This window comes from Rhinolophus ferrumequinum, chromosome 2, assembly GCF_004115265.2.
Source record: "Rhinolophus ferrumequinum isolate MPI-CBG mRhiFer1 chromosome 2, mRhiFer1_v1.p, whole genome shotgun sequence".
NCBI lineage: Eukaryota > Metazoa > Chordata > Mammalia > Chiroptera > Rhinolophidae > Rhinolophus > Rhinolophus ferrumequinum.
The window spans coordinates 93,557,216-93,572,019 of record NC_046285.1 but is presented as its reverse complement, the minus strand read 5'-3'; the positions used below and the strand labels follow the sequence as shown (position 1 = coordinate 93,572,019).

Genomic DNA, 14,804 nt, shown 5'->3' with positions numbered 1-14,804 from the left:
TGACCCCCAGACCTGATCATCTCGCAGGACATGGCCTTGTTCTTTGTGTGAGTCAGTTGGAGGTTACTATGAGAATGTGGTTTCCTCCAGAGTGATTATATCTATTACAGAAAAACATTTTATTGTCAGAACCTTCCAGTAGACACCACAAAAATCTGCCGTGTGAAAACGGATAAACTTTTAAATGAATGCATGCCTCTTAATATTGCTAGTGTTTTCATTTCAATGTTAAAAAAAAAAAAAGACATCTAGGTGGTGGGCGATGTATGTGGCATCCATAATACTTAAAGGAATGCGGAAGGCAGGCCTGTTGTAACTGAGAATTAGCAAGAATAGAACTATGTTTGGTATTGTCGTCTAGTTCCACACTCCATTTTACAGCCCTTCCCCTGACCTGTACCCGGAACTATGGATTTCTACAACTAACTGGAACTTTGTTTTTTCAGGTGCCCACTGATGGCAATGCCGGCCTGCTTGCAGAACCCCAGGTCGCCATGTTCTGTGGCAAACTGAACATGCACATGAATGTGCAGAATGCGAAGTGGGAGTCAGATCCATCCGGGACCAAAACCTGCATCGGCACCAAGGAGGGCATCCTACAGTACTGCCAAGAAGTAAGTCCGCTCTGGTTCGTGGTGGATCACGTGCATTTATTTTTTTTTGTAACGTCTTAAATATTTGTGTTTTATTGCTTGCAGTGAAAGTCTTTGTTCCTCGTGATTCACTATACGCTTGATATATTTAGTTGCTTTACTTCCTGCATAAATGTTTTTTAAAATTATGTTATGACCGTCCCTAAACCAACTGAGTAAAATATAAGCTATGTTGGCACTTTCCTGTTATCTTTAAAATGTATCCCACTACGCTATGCAGACAAGGTATTGTGTTCAAAAGTGACTAGAATTACATTTCCTCTTTTTATGTTACCAATTTGGTATATTTTAGCTCATTTATTTCTGTTTGTATTCAGTTCTAGTTATTAATTTTTCTTTATGAAAAAGTAAAATGTTCACATTGTTAAACATTGAAACTAAACAGTTACACTCAGAAATCTCACTTGCCACCCATCGTCTGTTGATAAACATTTTCATTGTTCCTGAGTTATCCTTTTTGCAAAAGGGAATGTTTATTTTTTTTTCTGTATGCACTGTTGTGCACTTTGCCCTTTTTTTTATTATTGCAGTTTATTGGGATGACAATTGTTAATAAAGTTACATAGATTTCAGGTGTACAATTCTGTGATACATCATCTATATCTCACATTGTGTGTTCACCACCCAGAGTCAGTTCTCCTTCCATCACCATATATTTGACCCTATTTATCCTCTTCTAGAGCCCCCCACCCCCACTTTGCTCTTTTGACATAACTTTTTTATGCTGGAAATCACAGCGTCTCCATATGTAGAGATCTCTGTCTTTTGCATAATTCTTCCTAGTTTCCTTGCTGTTGCGTGCAGGGTATTCCTTCCTTATTAATGCACTTTAAAATCACTGGAGTCCCAGGTATTTTATCCCTCACTCACTAGACATTTATCTATTTTAGGACATATGGCTATTTATGTTTTAAGAACTTTTAAAGGAATTAGTCTTACGCATTTTGGAAAAGGAAAATTCCTTACCCATCTTATAAACAGCAAGATAGCCTGGCAACATTTTTTTGTTGTTGTAATCTTTTATGTACTAGAAAATTTCCTGTAGCCTTCTTGGATCAAAAATGAGTATGTAATGAAATACACACACACACACACACACACACACACACACATTTTAAGAGATATTAACACTTTGGTCCATGTTGCTCAAGCAGTAGTTCATCATAATCAGAAGTGTCTGGACGCTGATGGTAACCACTTTGAGCACCTCTTGTAATTGCAGAAATCAAACATGACTTGTTATCGGTGTATATTGATTATTACAATTTTAATACAGTTTTTTCCTTTCTTAACATGTGTACACATTTTTTTGGCACCCTCTGTACACACACACACACACACACACACGATGTATATGCAAGTATATAATTTTTGGTAGCACTCTAAGAAAGGACAGTCTCTAAATATTAACTTTTATGTTTTGAGAAGCAAAACAGCTTGTACATATCACAATATATTATATAGCAAGTGATTTTTATCTTTAAGGAGTATGAATCATGATGTGAAAAGATAATTCTCTACGTTTAAGTAGAAATCATTAGTATTTAAGTGATATTTAATATCTTTTTCAAAACATTCCGCCTGCTTATTTATTAAATAGGGATTGATAATTCACTTTTGCCCATTTATGACATTTCTAAAATATACTCTTTAGAAATGAAATTCACATTTAACTAAAGAGTTCTCTAGTACAATTTTGTACATAAATTATGACTTTGGTAAATTGAAACTCTGTGTGTGCATGCTTCTGGATATACATACAAATTATACATTTTGAATGTGAAATAAATTTTTTTTTTAAAAAAGGCTAGAACTCAAATTTAGTCAGTGACTTTGACCACATCATTGTTTTCTATTGAATGGTTCTTTTCATGTGTGCACCAGAGTTTGCATCTAAATTTTTCCTTCCTTTATTTTACTTAGGAATAATGCAATATTTTTGCATTTGCATGACGGCCCTATACAAATTACTCTCCTTGACCATGGGAATGACCCTGATTTCCATCGCACTTAGAAATCCCAGGAGTACCTGGGTAGCTTCACTTCCTGTTCCAGTCTGTTGTTTGTCTCAGGGCTAAGCTACAGAGTGGTTCTTCTCAGTCTCTCTTTGCCAGATTGTTAGTGGCTGTGGAGTGGAAGGGGAGGAGAGTAAGCCCTTGGTTGTTTCTCCTTTGTCTTGGAAGTCTGGTATTATCTGCCTGCATCAGCTCACTACCCACAGAGGTCTTGGAGAATGATGCACACAGGCCAGAGTCTTAAGATGGATTAGACATTAGACTGGAGACGTAAGAAAGGGCTCAAACATCAGGCCTTGTGAGCCCTTCTAATGAATTTGGTCTTTAACTGTAACAACAGGAAGTCATTGAAGGTATTTATTTATTTTTCAAAGGAAAGGAATGACAATAGATTTGTGTTTCTAAAAGCCATCCTCTTGCTTTGTCACTCTGTCCCCAAGTCCTCATTGCCATCAGGGCCTACCCTGCTGGAGCCTCCACTGCTGCGCTCTCCAGGACAGTAGCCACTAGCGACATGTGGCTGTTGAGCACTAGAAATGTGGAGCATACAAACTGGTGCATGCTGTACGCAAAAGACAGATACCGTATTTCGAAGATTTACATGAAAGAAGCAATGTAAAATGTCACACCAATAATTTTTATATGGATTCCATAGTAAAATAATGACGTTTTATATATACTGTTATAAACAGGTATCTGTTACTAAATTGTAAATATGTATGTTATTAAAATGAATTTGACCCGCTTCTTTTTATTTTTTAATGTGGCTTCTATGGAATTTAAAATTACATAGGCATTCCATTTCCATTAGGTTGCATTCTCATGGACCAGTGCTGCCGTCCCCCTTTACCACATGCCACCAATGACTGGGCTGTAAAGGTCTCAGACCCCACGATCTAACAAGTGGTAGAGGGAAGGTGCAGTGAAGAGTTCTCCCGAACTTTAGTGGTGGTTGGGCGTCAGGATTATGTGGGGCCTTTTTAATACATCTTTCATGAGAAATATTGTAATGCAAGGTAATGAATACGTTTTCAGAGCCCAATGCTTCTCTCTTCACCGAGCAGTATATATCTCTGGGTGCTAAGGATGCAATGATGAGTAGAACACAGGACCTGTACCTAAAGTGGGATCTAGGGGAGAGAAAGGCTTGTCAAATAACGTTAGCAAGATAAAAACGGGCGATGTGAGGATGGCACATGGTGACAATGATCGCATTGCTACTACCAAATAGCTTTTATTGAGCATTAACAAAGTGCCAGCTACCTGGCATTTCACTCTCCTGATGCCTTTGGGGAAGAGTCCTGGGAAAGAAACTTGGGGAATTGGCAGCATTTCAGGGGAGCAAAGAGAAAGAATGGCATCAGTGGAGGACTGGTGGCCAGAGACCTAGGATCAGAACTAGGAGATGTTATGTGTTGGAAGTCAAGCCAGATTGGTTTCTGAACGTGGGAGGTGATGACAGGTCCAGCGTCGTGTACACCAAAAGTGGTTGAAGTATAGGTTTTGACAAGGCAAAATCGTCACTCTCTTGCAAAGTGAGCACCCGTCGAAGATTTTATTAATTATTTTATGAGGTAACTTGAAAGGTGTTCTAACTAGTCCAGTTTGACTTGGAGAGATTTAAATTCTTTCTCCAACAAACTTCATTTTACAACCAACTAGAGATCATCTGCTCTGTATTGCATGGGGCAGGAAACACTTGCGTTGCTATTTGTTTCTACCGTACCTACCCTTATGGACCCCTAAAATAGCATAGTGGATAAGCCAGTGAATCAGAAGAACACACCCTGTAGAATCTGAGCCTCTTTCCCCACCACCCCCAAGCTCTGGAAGACAACACCTGCATTTGACTGCTAAGACAGACACCCACTAATCTTTTTTGCCCATTTCTAAGTTTTGGACATTATTGTATAACAAAATGTTCTAATTTGGCAAATAAAAGGTCATTGTTGATCTTGGGATAGCAATTTCAATGGACTAGAAGTGAAATTGCAGTAGGTTACGTGAATGGATGGTGAAGACATCTGTGGACTCTGAGAGTAGACCTAGAGCTTGAGGGCAGTTCTAGGAAAAGGGAAAGGCTTTGTTTTTTGTTGTGTCTTTGTGGGTTTTTTTAAAGGGAAGGAATTTGGCCTAAAGGAAGCTTTAAGCTAAACTGTGGGAAGGGTGGGTGTCTATTATATGAAAACTAGGCTAAGGTATGTTGGGAGAAATGGGATCCAGTGGACAAGTGGGTGGCTGAGTCTCAGAAAGGAGAGGAAAAAAGGGAAAGGAAATGAAAAGATGGGGAAGTAGTAAGGGTGGGTTAATTAGCCAGTTTCTGTTACCAGATGACAGAACCCACTAAACATCTTACACATGGAGGATATTTTCTCCCACAGATGGGAAAGATCTTGGGGTGGGGGTAGCGTATAGAATTTTAACACAGGCATCCAGAAACAATCTTCAAATACTGGAGCTAAAACTCAGTGCTGCCTGGAATTTCTCTATTTGGGTCCCCCTTGTTTTCTGCCTATTCTTTATGTTCACCTCATTTTCTCCTGCTAAGATGGGCTTCCTCTAGGAGGCCAGGAAAGATGGCAGTCAGTAGCTCTGGGAGTAGCTTGTCTTCCCAAGTATGTTCTGCCAGTGTGCATTGTAATTCCAAGGAGAGATTCTGCTGTGCCCTGCTTTTGGTCATACATCTACCTTTGGCACAAGGACTCAGTGCTGGGACTGGCCTGCATTGGCCTTGTGGGTGTGTGCACTGTTTGACAGACAGACCTGAGCTGCATGGTGTGGGGAGATGGGATGACGGTGGCAGGGGGCAAAATAGAAATATGATCGCAGTCCAACATACTGGGCTTAGAAACACTGTGGATTAGCAAAGTTTTATAGGTTGGAGAGTGGGTGGCTGAGGGAATTCATAGTATATCCTAACTTTAACCAGCTTTGGGGAGAGTATGGGTAGGGGGAAATATTTCCTCAGAACTTTTAAACAGAGTTGGACATTTTCTATTGAATGATGCATCATGAACTACTTAGAATATTCCTTGTTGATATTTTAGGGTCTTCTTGCTGCTTCCCACTTTGTAGGTATTTTGATATTTTTCTTTTCTATAATTAGAATAATGAATAATTTGTCGGATTGAATTTTTTTGTGTTGTTGGAAAATGTTAATTTTCCTTTATTCTTTTCCTTTTTAATTCCATGTTTTTATTTTTGACAGTATTGATTGATTCCTTGAAAGCCAGAGGGAATAATATTCATGATTTTTCTGCCTCCCCTTCTCACAGGTTCTGTGAATTATGTTACTTCTGTATTTTTAACATTGTAATTTGACAGTCTGTTCTTTTGGCATAATTCCCGTAGTTGGAAGTTCTCTCTTTAAGTGAATTCATTGTTTACCGCCAATCCTTTTACCAGGGCATCTCTATTCTTATTTATTGTGATTCCTCCTTTTATTTTTTCTGTGTGTATCTGTCACCTTAGTTATTTCCAGAAGTTGTTGTTCTTATTGAACAATGACTTAATTAGGTATAGAATTCCAGGTTAATGAGCACTTTTGTTCAGCATGATGAAGATACTTATCCACTATATTTTGTCATCTATCATTGTGTAAATTCCTTTAAAAAAAACCCAGAAAAACAGAAACCATTACTATTAGTTACCATTTACAGTGCTACTCATTTACTGATTATTTTTCTCCCAATAGTGGTGAATAATTTTTTTCTCTTTGTGCTTACTCAGTCCCTCTTGTGACCAAAACACAGATGTTTTAGAGACAACTGGCTGAGTGAGAGAGGCAGCTGTTAGCATTCTCTGGACCTAGGACAGAAGGAAATCAATGGAACGCATGACCGTGACCTCATTTTGACTTTTTGCTAACCAGTGTAACTCACTTGTTAAATTTGTTTTTTCAGAGGATTTCCCCATATAAGCTGTACGTTGTATTTGTTGACACTTAGCTTAATATGATGTGTCAAATAGTATTATTTTGATGAAATATCTAGTCTGTCTTAGTCTCAGGTTCCTCTCATTTTGCATGTGTTGCTGTTAGTTTTGTTGTTATTATTATAAATGTTATCATTTTTGCTCCCTGATTTCTTCTGTCCTATCATGGGTCAAAGGGAAAATTAAGGAGAAAAGGAAAAATTGAGTCTTTTACCTTTGTTCCTGGTTAGAAGCCCTTATAAAGTTTTATTGGGAAGAGAAACTTATGGTTTAAATCAATTATTTGTTTAATCTTCATTTTTATCCCAAATCCTCCAAATTCTAGGTGCCCATATATTTCCTCCTCTTTCCTGGTCATCATAGTTATGCTTCTTCTGCCTAGTCTTTGTTCAAATATTTGCCTTTATTTGTATTTTTCTTTTATTAGCACAGTCAGCACAATTTGAGGATTTTCTTTCATTTCTTCATCAAATATGTATTGAGAACTGCTGTAATACGAATGCTTGTGTCCTCCCAACCCCATTTCATATATTGAAGCCATAACCTGTAATGTGATGGTATTTGAAAGTGGGGCCTTTGGGAGGTAATTGGGGTGAGATGAGCTCATGAGGGTGGGCACCTTGTGATGGGATTAGTGCCCTTATAAGAAGAGACCAGAGAGCTTGCAGAGTTTGCTCCCTCAGCCTGCTCACACAGGTTTGCTTCTGAGGAATTATGCCTTCCAGAAGTTATACCCTCCCCTGGAATATTGGTTGGACGTAAGACTTGCTTTAACCAGTAGAATGGAGTGGAAGTGACACAGGTTCAGTTCTGGGTCTAAGCCTTAAGAGGGCAAAGAAATTTCTTTTTTGCTCTGGGAAGGCAGCCATGTGGACAATTCCAAATGGGAGAGAATGGAGGCTTTCAATCAGTAGCCCTACCTGAGTTCCCAGCCAGCTGCCTGCACCAGCCATGTGTTCAAGGCTAGGTTGGACCTTGCAGTCTTCCCTGAAAGAACTCTAGCTGACACCACCATGTGAAAAAGAAGAATTGTCCAGTCAACCCACAGAATTGTGAGATAGTCTAAATTATTACATAGTAGTTAGTTTTCAAGATGACTCCCAGTGATACTTGCCTCCCTCCTCTGAGTCGTGTCTACATGTGCAGTCCTTTCACACTGTGCAGGGCTGACATATACAAACAAGTTTGGACAATTAAGTTCGCGAACTTGTTGCAATAATATTGCTAACCTTTTTTGATACCAAACGGGTTATTCATTACGAATTTGCACCAACTGGACAGTTAACCAAGTGTACTATTTGGAAGTGCTGAAAAGGCTGCGTGAAAAAGTTAGACGACCTGAACTTTTCACCAACAATTCATGGCTCTTGCATCACGACAATGCACTAGCTCACATGGCACTGTCTGTGAGGGAGTTTTTAGCCAGTAAATAAATAACTATATTTGAACACCCTCCCTACTCACCTGGTCTGGCCCCCAATGACTTCTTTCTTTACTCGAAGATAAAGGAAATATTGAAAGGAAGATTTTTTTTTTGACATTCAGAACATCAAGGATAATATGATGACAGTTCTGATGGCCATTCCAGAAAAAGAGTTCCAAAATTGCTTTGAAGGGTGGACTAGGCACTGGCGTAAGTGCATAGCTTCCCAAGGGGCGTACTTCGAAGGTGACCATAGTGACATTCAGCAATGCGGTATGGAGCACTTTTCCTAGGATGAGTTCGCAAACTTAATTGTCCAAGCTTGTAAAACCACCAAGATATTACAGAAATCATGGTGTGTGACTTTTGAGGCTAGGTCATTAAAGACCTGTGGCTCCTACCTTGCATTTTTGCCATGGCGGAAGTCAGCTGCCATGTCATAAGGACACTAAGGAGCACGGTGGACATGGGCATGGCAAGGAACTGAAGCCTCCTGCCAGAAGCCCGCTGCACAGGCATGCAAGTGAATCAGTTGAAAGTGGATCCTGTAACCTAATCAAGCCTTCATGTGACCGCAGCTGATACTCTGAACCCTCAGCTAAGCCACTTCCGGGGTCCTAACCCCACAGAAACTGTGAGATAAGAAATATTTATTGTTTGAAGCCACGAAGTTTTGGGATAGTTTGTGTACAATCATAGATGATCACAACAGACATTCCCTCAATTATTATTTTCCTCTGTGGTCCTTTTAATAGCAGCTTCTTCCCTTCGTTCTATACTAGATGCAGAAAGTGCTGCCATCACGGAAACAACTTGAAAATAACTATATAAATTATTCATCATTTAACAGCCTAAAGTGGCCACTTGCCTTAATGAACTGTTACGGTACCCAAACATTGGCCTAAGGAACCAGAAGTCTTATAATATAAATAGAACAAAACTAGGATAATATTCTTCTTGAAACGTATTAAAGCCTAGGAACAAAAATGAGAAGTTTCAGATTTTACTGTCCTCATAAATGAATTGAAAACATTTTTTAAAACATTGTTTTATTTAAACCAAAGGCTTGGGGATGGGAGAAGAAAACATTGGAAGTGTCTTTTGATTTTTCATCTAAAGGATCTTGTTCCTTCCCAAATTTAGCAAATATTTATTGAGTGTGTTCAGGAGAGGATTTTGTGCCATGTGTTGCTGAGTGGCGGCAAGACACCATTTTTGGCTGGTAAGAAGCTTATATATAAGATGTGATCAAAAAATACGGTGGATATTTAAATTTTCAAAAATGTATTACAGTAAAAGACACATTACCATTAATACCCCTCAGAACACGCCCCCTCACTTCAAACAACTTATCCCATCATTCTTGCCACTTTCTGAAGCAGTTCTGGAAGTCCTCTTTTGTGAGTGTCTTTAGTTTCCCTGTTGTGGCTGCCTCAGTGTCCTGAATCATTTTGACTTTGGGGAAGAGCCAGAAGTTGCATGGTGCCAAATCTGTTGAATAAGGTGGATGAGGACACACTGCAATGTTTTTATTTGGCAGAAATTGCCATTATACCAGAAGCAATGTATGACACGGAGTGTTATTGTGATGGGGAATGATTTACAGCACACATTAAAACACACCTCTCAACCGTAGCTCACACCCGACTGACTCCACCCAACAAGTTGAAACTTGTCACACACTGTGACCTAAGATTCAGCACACCACTTGCCATCTTGAAGATCCCTGCCTTTCTGTTGGATGTCACTCGGTAGCAGCATTCACCTAATTTTTCAATCACACATTGGAAATATTCAATTAGATAAATTGAAAAAAGAAGTTAGCAGAGTGGAAGTGTGGAACAGGCTGTAAAGTAGAGGAATCTTGGTTGTAAGTCTGGTGATTTGGAGAGTGATCCTAGAGATAAGAATGAGCTATGGGATTGTTTTTAGCACGAGTGTTTTCTGGGCAAGACACTTTTTAGAAGTATTAGCCTGTGTCCCAGGGTAGGTTGGATTGGGGAGAGCAAGGAATTCAAATCTCAAGATGTTAGTGCAGAAAGGAACATGCAAGATCACCCTGCTCGTCCACCTTACTGTATACGAGATGCTGTGAAAAGGGAGCCTTTGGGGTCAAGTACAGTGGGGGGAACACGGCCTTTGCCGTTGGACAGACCTCCGTTCAAATCCAGCCTTTGCTCTGATACCTGAGCAGCCCAGGCGAGCTGCTTCGCCAGTCTTAGAGCAAGTCTCCCTTTATGATAAGAACATGCAGGTGTACGTTATGAAAGTTAAACACTGTCAAATTAAATGACAAGTATGAGTCTCAGCACCGTTCTTTCTCCTCTTAAGGAGAGAATGTAAAACAATGTAGGTCCTGCCGCCGGCCCTCTGTATCCCTAACATCCTGAGCACCTGGTGTGAGGTAGGGGCTTGGAGCAGGTGTCAGTGGCTCTGCTAACTCACCCTGGGGGCAGATCTCTGGAGGGAGTTTGGAACAGGTGAAACCTCAAGCAGTGGCAGAGATTTCCAGCTGGAAAAGTTAGACAGGTGAATGCGACTTTGTGTGTCATCTCTTCTATTAGGTTATGGGTATACTCGCTTTTCCCTGAGTGTTTTCCACAGCTAATGATACGTGTTTTCTGTTTCTTTAATGTTCTTTCTCTAAATGAACCATTGTTTTGTCTATGAATTAGTAAAATCATCGAACAGAGCAGGCCAGCACCCAAACAAAACAAAAATGGCCTGTTCGATGAGTTGAACAAAGCCATTAACTTTGCCCAACTTTCTCCTCTAAAACCTGTAACCGAACGTGGGATTCCCAGACAGGAGTTGGTTCTCAACCTTGTTGTTTTCATTCCATTGCAATGTGGAATTAAAATTAATTTTAACAAACAAACAACCCATGCGATCTTTTTAATCTAACCAACTTCGAGGGTCTACTGTACACGGTGCTGTGGCAGAAGTTGTGGTACACGCTTGGCCATTTTGATTTTGCCGTGTGCTGTCCAGCTTTGTAGTCTTTCAATTGATCCACAAATCACAAGCCCATATACATTGTGTTGTGGTTTCGGAAAGATCCAAAAATTCCTATTCGGTGAAACAATTTTCAAATCGAATCCAGCTACCTATATATGAGAATGGATATATCGTATGCTTTAATAGCCTGTATAAATATAGTGATTGCTTTCACAAATCCTAGGATTTAGAGCTAAAAGGGATGAAACCAGTTTGGGTTTTTCTTCACACAATTATCATTTTATCAAATTAATGTTTGATTCAACATTTCGTCTTGTTGCTGCCTATATGCGTACTCCATTATTACATATTTGCAGTAATATACTACAGACTTTTATATTTGACATTTTGTGTATTAAATTTTTTTTTTTTCCTGGAGTAGATTTTCTTTTGCTTTTTAGCTCTATTGAGGTATACTTAGCAAATAAAATTGTAGTGTTTGGATATTTTAAAAATAAGAAAATGGCGGCCATAAATGGGCCAAGAATGAGAATCTAGGCTTATATGTATATGTGTACACATCCGTTTGTGCTCTCTCATTTGTATCCTATCTATTTTGGTGTGCTCCGCCCCCCCCCACCCCCCCACCCCCCCACCCCCCCCCACCCCTCACCCCCCCACTCCCCCACCCCCCCACCCCCCCGCCATTTGTTTTTACATTCAGCACTTTGGACTAAGAGTGAGATCAAACAAGGTTCTTGGACAATATTTTCCAGCTCTGAATATAATTGTATATATATAACGATGTATTTATACACAGTGTGAAAAACAGACTTGGGCCACATTATTGGGAAACAGGCAATGCTCCAGAGCCTTATATGTCCCTTGCTTTTCCAGGAGGCCGTCATTGTGCAAATAGTACCGCTCACACTTCCCGTTACTGCAGTAGTGTTTCATCAGCTGCACGGTCCCTCTCAGCACCTCATTAAATTGTAAGCAGAGAACATTTTCAGTTGGTTTCCAGTTCTGTTTCTCAATTAAATTAGTTACTCTGTTTCCAATATCCCTACCTGTTATTAAAAGTATTTATGTTGAAAACAGTTTGATAGGCTTTTTCTTTATATTCCAGACATGTTTAAAGGGGGAAGTTCATCATTTTAATCCAGAAACAGAAATGTATTGTTTAGGACAGACTTTGTTTGGGTTTGTATGCTAACATGTTAGTAGTGTTACACTTACAATTAATGTCCTCCTTGACTGTTCAGAAATGGCAGCTACTTTCGGTATGTTCCAGCTCCATCGATTTCATTTTCTAGGAAATGGAGCGATTGCTAACTGATAGAGAATTACATGACTTGCTACACGTAAAAAACTTGCAATAAAACATTCTGGCACATAGCAAATCCTCAGTTATTATATATTTTCCTTATTCTCCTCTTGGATATGTTCTTTGAGAAAGAAACGGATATGTAAAAGCTTTCAGATGAAGATATCCCATGATTAGGCTACCGCTGTGCCATTTTGCTGTAGAGTTTTTTTGTTTATTTTTAAAAATTTTATGAGGTAACAGTGTGTTTTTTCTAGGACCCATCAGTTCTAAGTCAAGTCGTTGTCCATCAATCTAGTTGTGGAGGGTGCAGCTCAGCACCAAGGCCAGTCGCCATTTTCAATCTCGTTGCAAGGGGCGCAGCCCACCATCCCATGCGGGATTTGAACTGGCAACCTTGTTGTTAAGAGCACGCGCTCTAACCAACTGAGCTAACTGGCCGCCCCTGCTGTAGAGTTTTTGATTCTTTGTTTTAGGTATATGTTCTTAAGTGCCAGTGGCAATCAGAATATACAATTGGGATCTTGGTTTGTTTTTGTACTTTTTTTTTTTTTTTTTAAATGCAATGTAAATTTAGAAATTTGGCTCTGTTTCTGCTGGGCTAGTATTTTACTTTTCATTCTTTCTAATTCAAAATTTCAAGCATATATGAAAAGTGGAAAGAATGATATAATGAATGCACCCTGTACCTATCACTCATCTTCAATAATTATCAAATCTAGTCCCTCTTGTTCCTGGATAAGTCTAGAAGGCAAGTTCTTTATCTTGCCCCCTGCAAGGTCTGCATTATTTTTGGAAAACCCCTTGTGGAGAGAGAGGTGTTGCTTATGCCGTTTGAAGAGCTGTAAATTGACTAAGATGAATGTTATTTATTAACTTCTGACTTACATGTTTAAACTGCCATTTTATTAACACTGCGTAATTGTTAGCACTTTTTTCAAAAAAGAAATATCCTTGAGACTTTGCTTAAAATTGATTTCAAAAGTTGAAGGACTAGAAAGAACCATAATTAGCACGTTATTTTCAGAATTAGTAACAGTCCCATTGGCCTGCACATTAACTGTTTCGGGCCTTTTCCTATGACATTTGACTTTGTGTTCTTGAAATATCCTTGGTCTTTTGGAATTCAGTCATGTGTAAGTAAGACTTTTGGCATTAACCCTTTATCCCAGGTATCTTGTTTGCAAAAAGGACTAAGAGGTTTCCCCTATTTGCTCTTAATATTAGGGATAGAGGAAAATTTCTATAAGACTCTGACAACATGTCTAAAAGAAATATTTTTATATTTCTATATATATTACTACATTTTGGTTGGCTTTCTTAAATATCATCAGTGTTTTTCTTGCTTTGCATATTTAACAACTTAAATGTCATCTTGTCTGAGATTAATGTGTTTCTAATTTGGATAGCCAGAGAGAGAGAGAGAGTTTTCTAGATTTTTAAAATTTAGAATGCAAGCATTCTGGTGGTAACCAAGTTTTAAAGTATTTTTCTGTAGTGAGCAAAAACCACCTAGGCTATCAACTACAGCCTTCGACTAAGGATCTAAAATTGTTTCCACTTTACCGTTCTCCTGGCTGTTAATATTTGGATTTACTTCAGCTCTCCTTTTTTAAAAAAAGTTTATGCACTGATACATTAGATTTCAAAGATAAAGCGTGTTTCTATGGCCAAAAGAGGAGGCTGCTTTTCAGATTTCTGGACCAGCTGGATGGGCCCTCATAGCCTAAGTGAGAGCCTGACTTTTAATTATTCCTAAGCATCTTTCTCAGATGTATATTTATTAACATTAATCTACTGCTTCTGATATAAGATTCTATTATTTGTAGAAGTTGCCACATCAAACTTGGAAGAATAATAATTGGAAGGCACTGAGATGCTCATTTTTCTCAAAAACTCAGAATCTAACTATATTATTTAGATGATTTAAGAGATACATTAACAATGCCCAGTGGGAGGTTAATATATACCGAACTGCCCTCCAATAATGGATTCTGAACTTAACCAGAAATAGTCATTCAATATTTGTCAGGCACTTCTTGGGCTATCACAGCGTTGGCTGCTGTTGAGAGAACGCAAAAGTGAATCCTTGTCCCTGCCTTCAAGGAGTGCATCGTCTGACAGGGCAGGAGGGCACAGAAGTGACATAGGAGGTAGAAAGTGGTTGTGGAAGGTGGAAAGTGGCCAGTGATCAGATAAAAGTAGTTGGATAAAATGCTTTGACTCAGAGATTGAAGGGATCCGGGAGAGAGTATTAGTAAACCAACATAGGAGCTAAGCCATTTCCTTGGGTTTTGTTCACAATAAAGCTACCAAAGTAGCTTCTGTTTAAACGGGGGCTATTGAAAAGGACATGCCCCATGCCACCTGGAGGAGTGAGTAACCCGGCAGTCCCCTCTGATCCTCTGTCTTGTTGGTCTGTCTCACTCACCTTAGCGTCACTCTCGCGGCCCATCTTCCTGTTCTCCTCCTTGAACCCAGCTGCTGCGTCCAGGTACCTAGGTCCCTTTCACCTG

At 39.3% G+C, this 14,804-nt stretch overlaps 1 protein-coding gene across 6 annotated transcripts in view; it reads left to right on the top strand.

The window, feature by feature from the left end:
* Positions 1-14,804, top strand: part of APP (amyloid beta precursor protein) — a 245,044-nt gene that overhangs the window by 53,038 nt on the left and 177,202 nt on the right. For all 6 annotated transcript variants that reach the window (XM_033127085.1, XM_033127076.1, XM_033127069.1 and 3 more), the window contains exon 2: positions 447-614. In XM_033127085.1, coding sequence (XP_032982976.1) covers positions 447-614 — 168 coding nt within the window. The remainder of the gene's footprint in view (positions 1-446; positions 615-14,804) is intronic.